The sequence below is a fragment of the Peromyscus californicus genome, unplaced genomic scaffold (genome assembly GCF_007827085.1).
Source record: "Peromyscus californicus insignis strain IS unplaced genomic scaffold, ASM782708v3 Scaffold_11__1_contigs__length_118956290, whole genome shotgun sequence".
Classification (NCBI taxonomy): domain Eukaryota; kingdom Metazoa; phylum Chordata; class Mammalia; order Rodentia; family Cricetidae; genus Peromyscus; species Peromyscus californicus.
In genome coordinates this window covers 102,850,593-102,863,013 of record NW_026294402.1, presented here as the reverse complement: position 1 = coordinate 102,863,013, position 12,421 = coordinate 102,850,593, and the positions used below count along the sequence as shown (strand labels likewise).

The window sequence follows — 12,421 nt, the reverse complement described above, 5'->3', positions numbered from 1 at the left end:
GAGTGAGTTCCAGGACAGGTTCCAAAGCTACACACAGAAACCCTGTCTCAAAAAACCAAAAAAAAGAAAAGAAAAAAAAGAAAGTGGAGCCCCACCCCTCATCTTCCCTGGGCACTAGTAGGGCCCATATCAGACTGCCTAGTGGGATATGGGCATGAGGCCATATTCTGATTGTCTTTTTTTCTCCCTGGGGGTCAGAGGAAGGACATCCTTGCAGAGTTGACCAAGAGCCAGAAAGTTTTCTCAGAAAAGCTGGACCACCTGAGCCGCCGGCTTGCTTGGGTCCATGCCACCGTCTACTCCCAGGTGAGCAGCCCGGCCCTGCCCGGCGTGACCCCTTTTCAGCACCTCTGTTTGACCGTGGCCTGGGCAAGGTTGTCCTGGCCCTTAAGGACCCGTCTTCCTGGGGCCGTGGCGCACGCTCCTTCCGTCTCCGTCAGGCTGTCTTCTCCCACAGCAGGCCGTTTCTCCTGTGCCTGTGGACTCAAGCAGGGGCTCGTTTCTGGGTACCTCAGCCCTTCAGCCCTGCCTCCTGCCTCCTCTCCTTACCCCTCCCCTCAGGCATTAACCACCCCACCCCTGCCAGCGAATCGGGGCTTTGTGGCCTCCTGAACTTTGCTTTCTTGCATCTGCTTCTGGCTAACTCACCTGCTGCCTCTTGAGTCTGGACTCCTTTCTTCCCATTCTCTTTCATTCATTCATTCATTCATTCATTCATTCATTCAGTAAAGGCTCAAGTGTCCAGGCACTATCCAGACCACTTGTTACACACAGACAACCTGAAAGAGGAGCCTCTGCCTTCCCATGCCAGTGGAGCACGGGCAGGGCTGACTTTGTACCCTAGGAGACTGAAAGTTGGCCCTTGACCCTGGCCCCTCCCAACTAGTTTCTTCTACCCATCCCTCCTGGCAGCTCCCTCTCAGTAGTGGTGCTATGGGGTTGCTCCTAGGTACCCTTGGAGAGAGGCCTACTCTTCCCCTGGAATTGGGGAGTCATGGCTATTGGCATTTACCTCTGCTCAGTGTGTCTCCCAATAGCTCCTACTCCATACCTAAACCACCGCCACCTTTTGCCTGTTCCCCCTCCTGCTGTCAAAGCCAGCCAAAGACATTATGTTGGAAGCTTCCTGCCACTGGAATTTCACACTTACCCACTCTCTGGCAGTCTGGCTGCTCCCTCCCACACCACCTTCCCTGGACCCTGGTCTCCACCACCTCTGCCTTTGTTGTTGTTGACTATTTTCATTAAGAGTTGTAGACTTTTGAGTCTTTTTTTATTGTTTTTTTTTTTTAAGATTTATTTATTTATTATGTGTACAATGTTGTGTGTTCTGCCTGCATGTGTGCCTGCAGGCCAGAAGAGGGCACCATATCTCATTACAGATGGTTGTGAGCCACCATGTGGTTGCTGGGAATTGAACTTGGGACCTCTGGAAGAGCAGCCAGTACTCTTAACCTCTGAGCCATCTATCCAGCCCTTTTTGTTTGTTTTTTTGTTCTTTTTTTTTTTTTTTATTTTTGAGACAGAGTTTCTTTGCCTTGGCTCTCCTGGAACTAGCTCTATAGACCAGGCTGGCCTTGAATTCACAGAGATCTGCCTGCCTCTGCCTCCCGGGATTAAAGGTGTGTGCCACCACATCCAGGCTTACTTTTGAGTCTTAAGTTTATGGTTCTGATCCACTTTGAGTTAATTTTTGTAGATGGCATAAAGCAAGGTCCAGTTTTATTCTTTTGAGGCTGCAGTATCCTAAAGCCATTGTTGGTAAGGACCAGTCTTTCCCTGCTGATTGACATATGGAAGGGTTACCCTGAATCCCTCACTCTGTCTCATTGGTCTTGTACATGTACCATACTTTTTTGATTTTTTTAGTTGTTTTTAACAGTAAGTTTTGAAATCAGTAGGCTGGAAGATGGTCCAGTGGGTAAGGGCACTTGCCACTACCTCATTTTCTTTGCTGTGAAGAGACAGCATGACCAAGGCAACTCTTATAAAGAAAGTATTTAACTGGGGCTTGCATACCGTTTTAGAGGGTTAGTCCATGGCTATCATGGCAGGGAGCATGGTGGCACACAGGCAGACATGGTGCTGGAGAAGGAGCTGAGCGTTGTACATTCACTGGCAGCCAGGCAGAGAAACATCAAAGCCCATTCCCATTGACACACACACCTCCAAGGCCACACCTATTCCCTCCCAAACAGTCTACCAACTGCTGACTAAGCATTTAAATCTGTGAGCCTATGGGGGCCATTCTCATTTAAACCCTCCCAGCCACCAAGGCGAGAATTGACTCCTGCAAGTTGTCCTCTGACATCTACTTGTTCGCCGTGGCATGCATGCATATGTGTGCACAAATAAATAAGTGTAAAAAGAAAGAAGAACTGGAGAGATGGAGCAGTGGTTAAGAATGGGTACTGCTCTTACAGAAGACTGGCGTTTGATCCTCAGCACCCACACCAGGAGGCTCACTGCTGCATGTAACTCCAACTCTAGAGGATCCAGTGTTTCTGCTCTCCATGGCACCTGTACCCATGTGCACATGCAACACACACGCACATAACTAAAAATATTAAGTCTTAAGAAAAAGAAGGGCCGGGCGGTGGTGGCGCATGCCTTTAATCCCAGCAGAGGCAGGTGGATCTCTGTGAGTTCGAGGCCAGCCTGGTCTACAAAGCGAGTTCCAGGAAAGGCGCAAAGCTACACAGAGAAACCCTGTCTCGAAAAACCAAAAAAAAAAAAAAAAGAGAGAGAGAGAGAGAGAGAGAAAGAAGGAAAGAAATATGAGGTATGAGCAACTTTGTTTCCTGCTAGAGTATTTTGGCTACTTCAGGGTGTTTGAAGATTCATAGGAATGTCTGAATGGATTTCTCCTTTCTTAAAAAGATTGTTAAAAATACTCTGGAGCTAGAGCTAGCTGTGAGTCTTTATGTGGATGCTGGGAATGAAACCTGGGTCTTCTGAAAGAGCAGCAAGTGCTCTAAACAGCTGAGCCATTTCTCCAGCCCAAGTGTTGTATTTCGTCAACCACATTGTTGGAAGCAGTAGATTTCTTTGGTCAGTATCAGTATTGTAGCAATATTAAGCCTGAATAGAGAGGTCTCCGATTACAGCAATATCTACTGGGTTTCATTTTGTTTCCTTCAACTTTGTTTCTTCCCTTTTTTTTATACAATTGTGGTTTTTTTGAAGATTTCTTTATTTTATGTGCATTGGTGGTTTGCCTGTGTGCCTGTCTATGTGAGGGTGTTGGATCCTCTGGAACTGGAATTACAGACAGTTGTGAACTGTATTATGGTTGCTGGGAATTGAACCCAGGTCCTCTGGAAGAGCAGCCATTGCTCTTAACCACTGAGCCATTTTCCAACTCTATAATTGTGTTTTTTAATAACTTATTTATTTGTATTTCATGCAGGTGTTTTGCCTGCATGTATGTATGTGTGATGGGGTCGGGTCCCCTGGAACTGGAGTTACAGACAGTTGTGAGCTGCCATGTGGTTGCTGGGAATTGAACCTGGGTCCTCTGGAAGAGCAGCCAGTGCTCTGAACTGCTGAGCCATCTCTCCAGCTCCCCTAGAATTTGTTACTAATTCTCTCTCCCTGTGTGTGTGTGTGTGTGTGTGACCTTTAGGATTTCTAAACATAAGATAGTGTTTGTGAACAGAGGTGACTTTACTGCTCCCATCCCAGTTGAGATGCCTTTTGTTTTTCTTACCTATTTCCCCTGGCTCTGATCCCCAATACTGTGTTGAAAAAAGGTGATAAAAATGGGCATCTTTGACTTGCTCTGAATCTGAGACCAAGAATGACTCCTGGGCCCCTGAGCACGATGTTCGATGCAGGCTTTTCTTTACTGGCCTCATATTGTTGAGGAGCCTCCTTTTCCTGCATCCTGCGTCCCTCCTGTGTGCTCTGAGAAGTGTCTCCTATTATTAAAGGGCGAGTGTGAGCGCTTGCTTCCCTGGACTGCACCTGCCCACAAGACTCCATCGTCTCTGCTGTCTTAGCTACCTCCTCTCCTCAATGCTTGGTCAAGCACAGGCTCCTCTACCTCTCTGAGATAGTGCTCACAGAGTTTCTGCCCTGTCCCCAGCCTCAGTGACACATCTCCATCATTTGGACCCTTGACTAAAATGGTGCCATTGTCATCTTGCCTCAGGCTCATCTTCGCGAGTCTTCTGTGGTGACAGCGTACCCACTGCCCCTGTGTGGGCTCAGGCCCCTCCTCACCCCTCTGTGTATTTTCTCTGGTCCTGGGGTTTGGGAGCACCTCAGAGAGCTAGTGTGAGTGCAGATTCTGTCCGTTTGAACTGGCACCTTCTTAGGTCTTGTGTCCTTTCACTGAATCCTGAAGGAGACTCTAGGAACCACACGGTGGGAATAAGGCCCTTTGTATGGCTTCCCGACCTACAGCACTTATGCGTCTTCCCTTCCCACCAGCTTCTCTGAGCTCCAGCCCGAAAGTGCCTGCTTCTTCCACACAGATTCTTTGCGAGCATGGTGCCCACGCTCTTTCTGCCGGGCTGTACTCCCTCTTCCGGCTTCCCCGTTCCGTCACCTTCAGAAATGGGGACACCATTCTCTTTTTCTTTTTCAGTAACAGCTGTTATCTTTATTTTATTTTATGTTTTATTTATTCTTTTCTCATCCATTACATCCCAACCACAGTTTCCCCTCCCTCTATTCCTCCCAGCTCCCTCCACCTCCCCTCTCCCCAGATCTACTCCTTCTCCGTTGGGGACACCGTTCTGGGTGTGTGGGCCACACAGCCTGTCTTGTCTTCCCAGTCCTGGCTCTCTAGTTAGGCCTGGCCACTGCTGTGGCTCCCTTGCAGTCCTGTCCCCATTTGTCCCCACTTGTCCCTACAGCCTCTCTCTGGACCGTTCTCTACCCTTTGCTAGCTGGTTCTCATTTGGGTCATAGAACTGCCCTGGCCTTGCTGGACCCCTGCCTGCTGAGGACTTCATTCCTTCAGCTTAGGCCACTGCTCATACTTCCATAGCCCAGGTCCCAGCTCTGATGTCATTGTCATGGGGAGGCCTTCCTGATCCCTAGACCATACCCTCACAGTACATGGCCCAGCAGCATTCTGTGTGCCTCCTGCAGGAGAAAATGCTGGACATCTACTGGCTGTTGCGTGTCTGCCTACGGACCATCGAGCATGGGGATCGTACAGGATCTCTTTTTGCCTTCATGCCTGAGTTCTACCTAAGCGTGGCCATCAACAGCTACAGTGCTCTCAAGAATTATTTTGGCCCTGTGCACAGCATGGAAGAGCTCCCAGGTGATGGGACTACTACAGTTTAGGGAGGGGAGTGCAGAAAAGAGACCTTTAGAATGAACTTGGCAAGCCCCAAGTTCACTGTCACGACCCAGCCGCACACATCAAGCTTTTGTCCCCAACTCATGCCTGCCGGCTTAGAAGTAGCAACAGAGAGGTACACCAAGGACAGCAGGTGGGTGGGGACCCCTAGCCTGCTCTCCTTTGCTGACAGCTGCTATGGCTCCTCATCCTGCCGCCTGGTTATTGGTCTCACAGTGGCAGTGGGACAGGCACAGTAGCGTTTTGTAAAACATAAGAAAAGGTGAGCCCTGCTGGGGCTCAGTACGAGCCTTGGTTTCATCCAGACCACTGATCCAAGCTGGCCCTGCCTTGGGTATCCAGAGTAGGCTGTAAGCTGGCAGCCCCTCACTTAACCTTGTGCCTACCCAGTCCTTGGTGATGCTCTGTCTTCAGAGATCTGGGGACCAAGCAGCTTTGACTGCCAAGCCATCAGGTGTATTCCAGAATGAGTTGGAGCCTGGGTCGGAGCTCTCTTCCGAATCTGTCCACTCCCCACAGTGGATCGATCTATGCTTTAATCCCCTCTCCAATTGCCAGGGGATTGTGTTGCCTTGCCCAGTGTCTGTAGATGCTAGCATGGGTCCAGACTGGCCCCCACAGCCAGCTCTAGGTCCTGCTACACAAAACCTGCCCACCCTGACAAAGGACATGCCTTCTCTGGACCCCTTACTCCCGGCCAGCTGTCCTCACTGCCCTCCTTTGCAGGCTATGAAGAGACCCTGACCCGCTTGGCTGCCACCCTTGCCAAGCACTTCGCTGACCCACGAATCGTAGGCACTGGTAAGGTGTCTTCCAGAGGGCCATGGGAATGGGGGTGAATGGCATGTCTGGCAAACTGTTTTCTACCTAAACTGTGGCCATGTGGGCATTAGGCTGGGGGTCCCAGCCCATGCCAGAGACTTGCTGAGGCATGGCATATCCTGACAGACATTCGAGACTCACTGATGCAGGCCCTGGCCAGCTACGTGTGCTACCCACACTCCCTGCGGGCTGTGGAACGGATCCCTGAGGAGCAGTAAGTGGGAGCCTGGGGGTCCACATCCCACTCTGTACAGCATCATGCCCAGCCTCACCCTGCACCTGCTATCCCTCCCTCACCTTCATAGGCGTATTGCCATGGTGAGGAACCTTTTGGCGCCCTATGAGCAACGGCCCTGGGCCCAGACCAACTGGATCCTGGTGCGGCTTTGGAGGGTAAGCCTGACCTGCGGGGAATGGCTAAGGCCAGCTGGAAGGAAGTGTCACCCTGCCCTTCTGATCCCTGCTGTTTGACCCCCAGGGCTGTGGGTTTGGGTACCGCTATACACGGCTGCCACACCTGCTGAAAACCAAACCAGAGGATGCCAATTTGCCCAGCCTCCAAAGTGAGTATCCAGGTTGGACAGGTCCCAGTGGCGGCCCTAGACAAGCTGGTAGCCCTTTTCCGATCCTCTCAGAGTCTCTCTGAGACGCCTGTTCCTCCAATCCTATCTCCTGCGCTTCTTTCAGGCTCCTAACCTTTGCCCTGGGTCCCATTTTTGCTACTCCCTCCTAGCCCGGGAACGCTCTGGGACAAGTCCTTTTGTTCCCTTGGGCTTGTAGTGAAGGGCTCTCCAGCTCCCGGCGGCTTCTGTAGGGTACACACTCTATTCCTTCCCTGTGCTGGCTGCCATATCCCCGGATGGTGGCTTCCTTTGTTCTTATCTTCTGGTCTTAGACCCTTGACTCGAGGGGCACAAGCTAGAAACTGATCAGGACCCAAATGGGCTTCAGACTTGACTAGGAACAGAAGCTGTGCTGTCTCCTGTGCCTGTCAAAGTCTTCACCTGGGCCTGGCCAAGACCTTGGGCTGTGCAGCTTGCCGAGGGCTTGCCACATTCCTCAGCTCGCTCACCAGCGTTTCTGCCCTTCAGCCAGTGTCGCTTGATCTCTGGGTGTCCCAGAGAGGCCAGAAGTCTTGTGCAGACTCACACAGCAAGTCCTTGCTAAATGCCTTCGTCTAGACTCTAGGACGGAACTGAACTGCGGGTGGGGAGGGGCAGTGGGGGCAGATACTCTCCCTGTGTGCGGGAACTATTGATTTGCATCAGAGGGTTGGAGAGGTATGTTGGACCAGCTGCAGCTGAGAGCTCTGGTTACTGCTGCCCTTCCAGCCCAGACTTGGCACCCACCATCTAAGCCATATGCCAAGGCCAGGCCAAGGGCAGCAGAGGACAGCAGGCCCCAGTGTGGGCTCTTGCAGAAGCTGGCCTTGATACTAGTGGGAACGGTCTAAGCTGTCTTATCTATATCTGACACTTTCCGGCACACATGTGATTCAGAATTTGCTTCGGGTCGGGCCAACAGCTGTCTGGCAGCTTCGGCCTCTGGGTATGGCAGTGCTGGAAACACCTGTAGCCTGTGGCTTGCTTAGCGGGAGGGAGACACACCTGTTCCTAACTCCGGGGCAGTTCCGTGCCGTTCCTCTACTTTCATGGTCTGATATTCTTAGAGGGCCATCTTTTCGTTCTTACATCAGTGTTCCAGTATATGACAGATGGGGTTCCTGTCTGGGAGTGCCTGGTAATGTTGCTTTCATCTGCCCCCCAGAACCCTGCCCTTCCACCCTGCTGCAGCAGCACATGGCAGACCTGCTTCGACAGGGTCCTGATGTAGCACCTAGCTTCCTCAACAGTGTCCTTAACCAGCTCAACTGGGCCTTTTCCGAGTTCATCGGCATGATCCAGGAGGTGGGCTGTGGCGTGTTGGGGTGGGCTGGGCAGAGGCCAAGGCCCAGCAGTGTTGCAGGGCCTCTGACTGCTACCTGCCTTCCTGTTGGTGACTTAGATTCAACAGGCTGCTGAACGCCTAGAGCGAAACTTCGTGGACAGTCGGCAACTCAAGGTCTGTGCCACCTGCTTTGACCTCTCGGTCAGCCTGTTGCGTGTCCTGGAAATGACCATCACACTGGTGCCTGAGATATTCCTGGACTGGTCCCGCCCCACCTCTGAGATGCTGCTGCGGCGGCTTACACAGGTGTGTCCATCTGGCCAAGGAGGGTAGGACCCTGGGGATAACTCAGGTGGTGCGCTTGCCCATCCACCAATAGGCTCCTGCCCTCACAGCTGCTGAACCAGGTGCTGAACCGGGTGACAGCTGAGAGGAACCTGTTTGACCGAGTAGTCACCCTGCGGCTTCCCGGTAAGGGTCCAGATGCCCTGCACCTCAGCACACCAAGGCCTTGGCTTCTGGGCCAGGAGCAGCAGCGCTGCTCTTCTCCGTTCAGTCCAGGACAGCCGTGCTGTGCACTCCCAGCCTCGGCTTGCCTTTATGTAGGAGGAGTAGTGGGAGAGGTCAGTGGTATCAGCCAGGCCCGGAGCTCCTGCCACAGAACTGTATGAGCACTTCATCTTCCTTCCCTCCCCTTAGGCCTGGAGAGTGTGGACCACTACCCTATCCTGGTGGCAGTGACCGGCATCCTGGTACGCCTCCTGGTGCATGGTCCAGCCTCAGAGTGAGTGTTGGGGACTGTTGGCCCCCATGGGAACTGGGCATGCCCTCTGAGGAGGGGCTGATAGGGCAGGGTCTTGTTGTATGTGTTTCTTTGTCTCAAAATGAACCTCAGACTCTAGTTGGGGACACTGAGGCAAAGGATAGGCGGTGAGGTGTAAACTCTGGCTGGGTAGGAGGTCTTAGCTTGCAGCCATGCCTCTTGCAGGGGCATACATACCAAAACTTGGCAGATGTGCCATCCTCTGATGGTCAGGGCCACGCTGCTGGATCAAGAGCTGAGCACACAAAGCTACCCATTTGGGGAGACCCAGCAATGAACGTGTACTGCCTTTATTACAAAATGCCTTCAGAGTCATCGAGGACAGACTAAGCTGCCAGCTCATCCTGGGAGGGGCTACGACCCTTTCCCTACCCGCCTCTAGGAGTGGTAGAGACATGGTTTCAGGATACTGCCTCAGCCATTAGGCTGAGAGGAGTGCCAGTCCTTAAGAGGCCTCCTGCCCTCCGGGGACATGAATCCCAGATTAGTCCTATTCACCAGGCTTTTTCCTGCTGGGTTATGAGCCCATGGAAATGGCTCCCCCTTTAGCTGAAGACATCAGGGCTACTCTTGCAGGAGTATCCTGAAGGAGGTATGCATGCCCACCAGACTCCACAGGAGTTGTATAGCTTTCCGGAGGCTGGATGGTAGGGGTAGACTGGGTCTTCTTTCAGCAGAGGAAGGGCTCATTTATTCCTTCCATCCTAAGAGTGAGAGCTGGATCTTCTGAGCTGCCTTCTCCCTCCTTGGCAAGCTCCCTGGTGGGGAAGGGAAGGTGGTATGCTTGACTTCTATACTGCACCTAACATCTGCATTAACTCCTGAAGTGGTCCCAGAGCTCTAATGCAAGGGCTCTTACCAGATGGTGGTCTTGGTCCCTGATCTTCATGGGACGTTTGGTCACTCAGAGGTCCTAGGGGAAGCAGGATCTAGTAGTCTGAGGCCTTATCCTGAGCTAGGCAGAGCAAGAGGCAAGTCGGGGAGCCTCAACCCCTTTACCAGTGAGTAGAACTATTACAGTACAGGTCAAGGCTCACATGCAGTTGTAGGACCAGGCACAGTGCATCCCACCAGCATCTGTCAGTTCTCTAGACTGCAGCAGCAAACAGGGCAAGCAGCCGGAGTTCTATGGCGTGTGTGGGGCACCCAGGCAATCTAGGTCATCACGAGACCCTCGGAGCCTGTGGAACTGGCTGACTCAGAGCCAGCCTTGAGTTGCAACTCCACAGGGTTGCACAGGTCGAAGTCTTCGGCTACTGCTAGCTGCACACGGCCGTTGAGACCTTTCTTGCCCGGCTCCAGGAAGACCACATGCTTGTGGACACTGGCCTTGCGGCTAGGTGCATCTGGTGGTGTAGTGCTGAGGACTGAGGAATGTGCACTCAACTCCTGGAGTGGACTGGGTGCTTGGGGCCAGCAGCGGTTACGGCAGGCTCTTCGGCAACAGTGGCAGCAGCCACGACAGGGGGGTACAAACAAGTAGAACAGCACCAGCACCAGGCCCACGATGCAGCCCAGCAGTGTGGTGAAGCCTGTGTTGAAAGCCTCCGGCTCGGGGCGAGGTTTATGCACGCTCACATTGAACTCCAGTGTCTGGTTGTGGTGCAGGCGGGGCCCAGTTGCCAGGCACACGAAGATGCCTGCATGTTGCTCTTGCACCCTGTGTATCGCTAAGCTGCCATCAGCCAACACAGCAATGCTGCCATCCTGAGATCCTGGTGGGACAAGCAGCTCATTTTTCGGTGAAACCCAGGCCACTCGTGCAGCAGGCACGCTGGTGTTGCAGTAGAGCCTCAGGGACTGTCCCACCTGTGTGTCCAGCTGCTGTTCAGGCAGTTCTAAGCCTAGAGCTGCAGCAGCTGAACAGTTCTCAAACACCCGGCTGTGCTCAAAGAAGCGTACTCTGGATTCTGAAACCTTAAAGGCCAAGCATGTGTACTCACGTGCAAAATCCCGCAGGGCACTTAGACCCCGCTGGTGCCAGCGCTGGAGCAGGTGGTAGAGGCGGCAGTCACAGGGCAGTGGGTTGTTGTGCAGGTAGAGCCCATTCTTGAGGAAGGCCGGCAGTGCAGCCAACCCCGAGACAGAGACGTGTCCCAGCCAGTTGGAGGACAGGTCTAGAGTGCGCAGGTGGGTTGTCCCCAGACCATGCAGGTGGTTGAAAGAAAAAGAGGCAAGTTCATTGTAGCCAAGATAGAGGTGGCTGAGCGTGCTCAGGCCCTGGAAGGCGTCCAGGTCTAAGTGCACCAGGCGGTTATTGAACAGAAGCAATCTCTCCAGCCCCCCTAGTCCATCCAGGTCATGGGTATGGAGTATCCTCAACATATTAGATGATAGATCAAGTGTCCTCAGGCCACTGGCATTGGTGAAGACACCACGGCCCAGCACATCCAATTTATTGTAGCCGAGGTGCAGGGCATGCAGCCGGGAGAAGGGTGCTAACCAGCCAGGGTGCAGGCGTTTGAGCGCATTGTGGCTCAAGTCGAGTTCTGCAGCAGTGGCAGGTAACACCGGCACGTCCTCTAACCCATGGCCCGCGCAGCTCAACACATCGGCAGCACAGATGCATTTATTGGGGCAGTTGTGGGGAGCGGGGGGCAGAACGTCCTCCAAATCCAAGGTGCCTAATCCAGCACCCAACATGCACAGTAGTATGCCTGGCACCACCAGCCAGGCCATGGCAGTGACCACCAGGTTAGAGATGGGGGCAGCTTAGTGCTGGTCAACAGCTCCAGGACTCACCTGCTTCTGTACAGGCTTGCCGATCGTAGTTCCCAAGGGCCCATGGCTTGAGAGGCACAGTGCCGGCTCCACCCGCCCAGCTAGCTTCTGCTCTTCTGGTCTGGGATTATGAGGTGGGGCCCCAGCCCTCCTTTCAGTTCCGCTAGCTTCTCCAAGCGCTTTTCTGACTGGATTCTAAGTACTCGCTAGGAAGTGACTGCTCAGGGGTGGGGACCCAAGCTCCCATTGGCTCCTGCTATTGAGGGGTGGAGCAGCCACATGCCCTGGCACTTGAAGACTCAGCGCGGCCACCAGAGGGCCCCAGCGTTCCAGTTCTCTTGGCTGGAAGCCGGCTTCCCTCTTGAAGAGCAAAAGGCCCCAAGTCTGGGGAGAATGTCTTTTTGTAGCTAATGTTCTCTAAGTGATTTTGAAGGAGTAATGTATTATGGGTTAGGGGGAATCCTCCCCCTTCTCCCTTTAGATTGACTTCTTTGTGTGTTGGTGTGTGTATGTGGGTGCTCATGCAGAAGTCGGAAGACAACTGGTGGGCGTGGGTTTTTCCTTCCATTCTGTGGGTCCTGGGGATCGGATTCAAGCTGTCGTGTTTGGTAGCCAGCATCTTTTACTCTATGAGCCCCCAACAGCACCCTCTTCCCTTTAACTGGAACGCAGGTCGTTTGGGACCTACTGGGACCCAGGACTTGAGAGTGTTGGTAAGCAACAAGATGCAAAGAACGAAGGCATGAAAATGAGGCCTCTGGTGATTGTCATGATTGTCACCCGCCCACCATGGAGACGGTTTTCATAGGCTCAAGCTTTCCCACTCACTACCTGTGCACCTTCCCCTGTCT

The 12,421-nt window shown here is 53.0% G+C and overlaps 2 protein-coding genes across 7 annotated transcripts in view; one reads left to right on the top strand and one right to left on the bottom strand.

Moving 5' to 3' along the window:
* Nucleotides 1-12,421, top strand: part of Rnf123 (ring finger protein 123) — a 29,539-nt gene that overhangs the window by 16,114 nt on the left and 1,004 nt on the right. For 5 of the 6 annotated variants that reach the window (XM_052720620.1, XM_052720593.1, XM_052720600.1 and 2 more), the window contains 10 exons: nt 199-306; nt 5,101-5,278; nt 6,044-6,118; nt 6,266-6,353; nt 6,445-6,532; nt 6,618-6,702; nt 7,907-8,046; nt 8,144-8,332; nt 8,422-8,497; nt 8,726-8,810. In XM_052720620.1, the coding sequence (XP_052576580.1) occupies nt 199-306; nt 5,101-5,278; nt 6,044-6,118; nt 6,266-6,353; nt 6,445-6,532; nt 6,618-6,702; nt 7,907-8,046; nt 8,144-8,332; nt 8,422-8,497; nt 8,726-8,810 (1,112 nt within the window). Of the gene's footprint in view, nt 1-198; nt 307-5,100; nt 5,279-6,043; nt 6,119-6,265; nt 6,354-6,444; nt 6,533-6,617; nt 6,703-7,906; nt 8,047-8,143; nt 8,333-8,405; nt 8,498-8,725; nt 8,811-12,421 lie in introns of those variants that run through there. The other variant, XM_052720638.1, reaches the window with a different exon arrangement.
* On the bottom strand, nt 8,817-12,417 carry Amigo3 (adhesion molecule with Ig like domain 3). The gene has a single exon (XM_052720662.1). It carries the CDS (start codon nt 11,526-11,528, stop codon nt 10,005-10,007), a length of 1,524 nt encoding a protein of 507 aa, XP_052576622.1. The 5' UTR covers nt 11,529-12,417; the 3' UTR covers nt 8,817-10,004.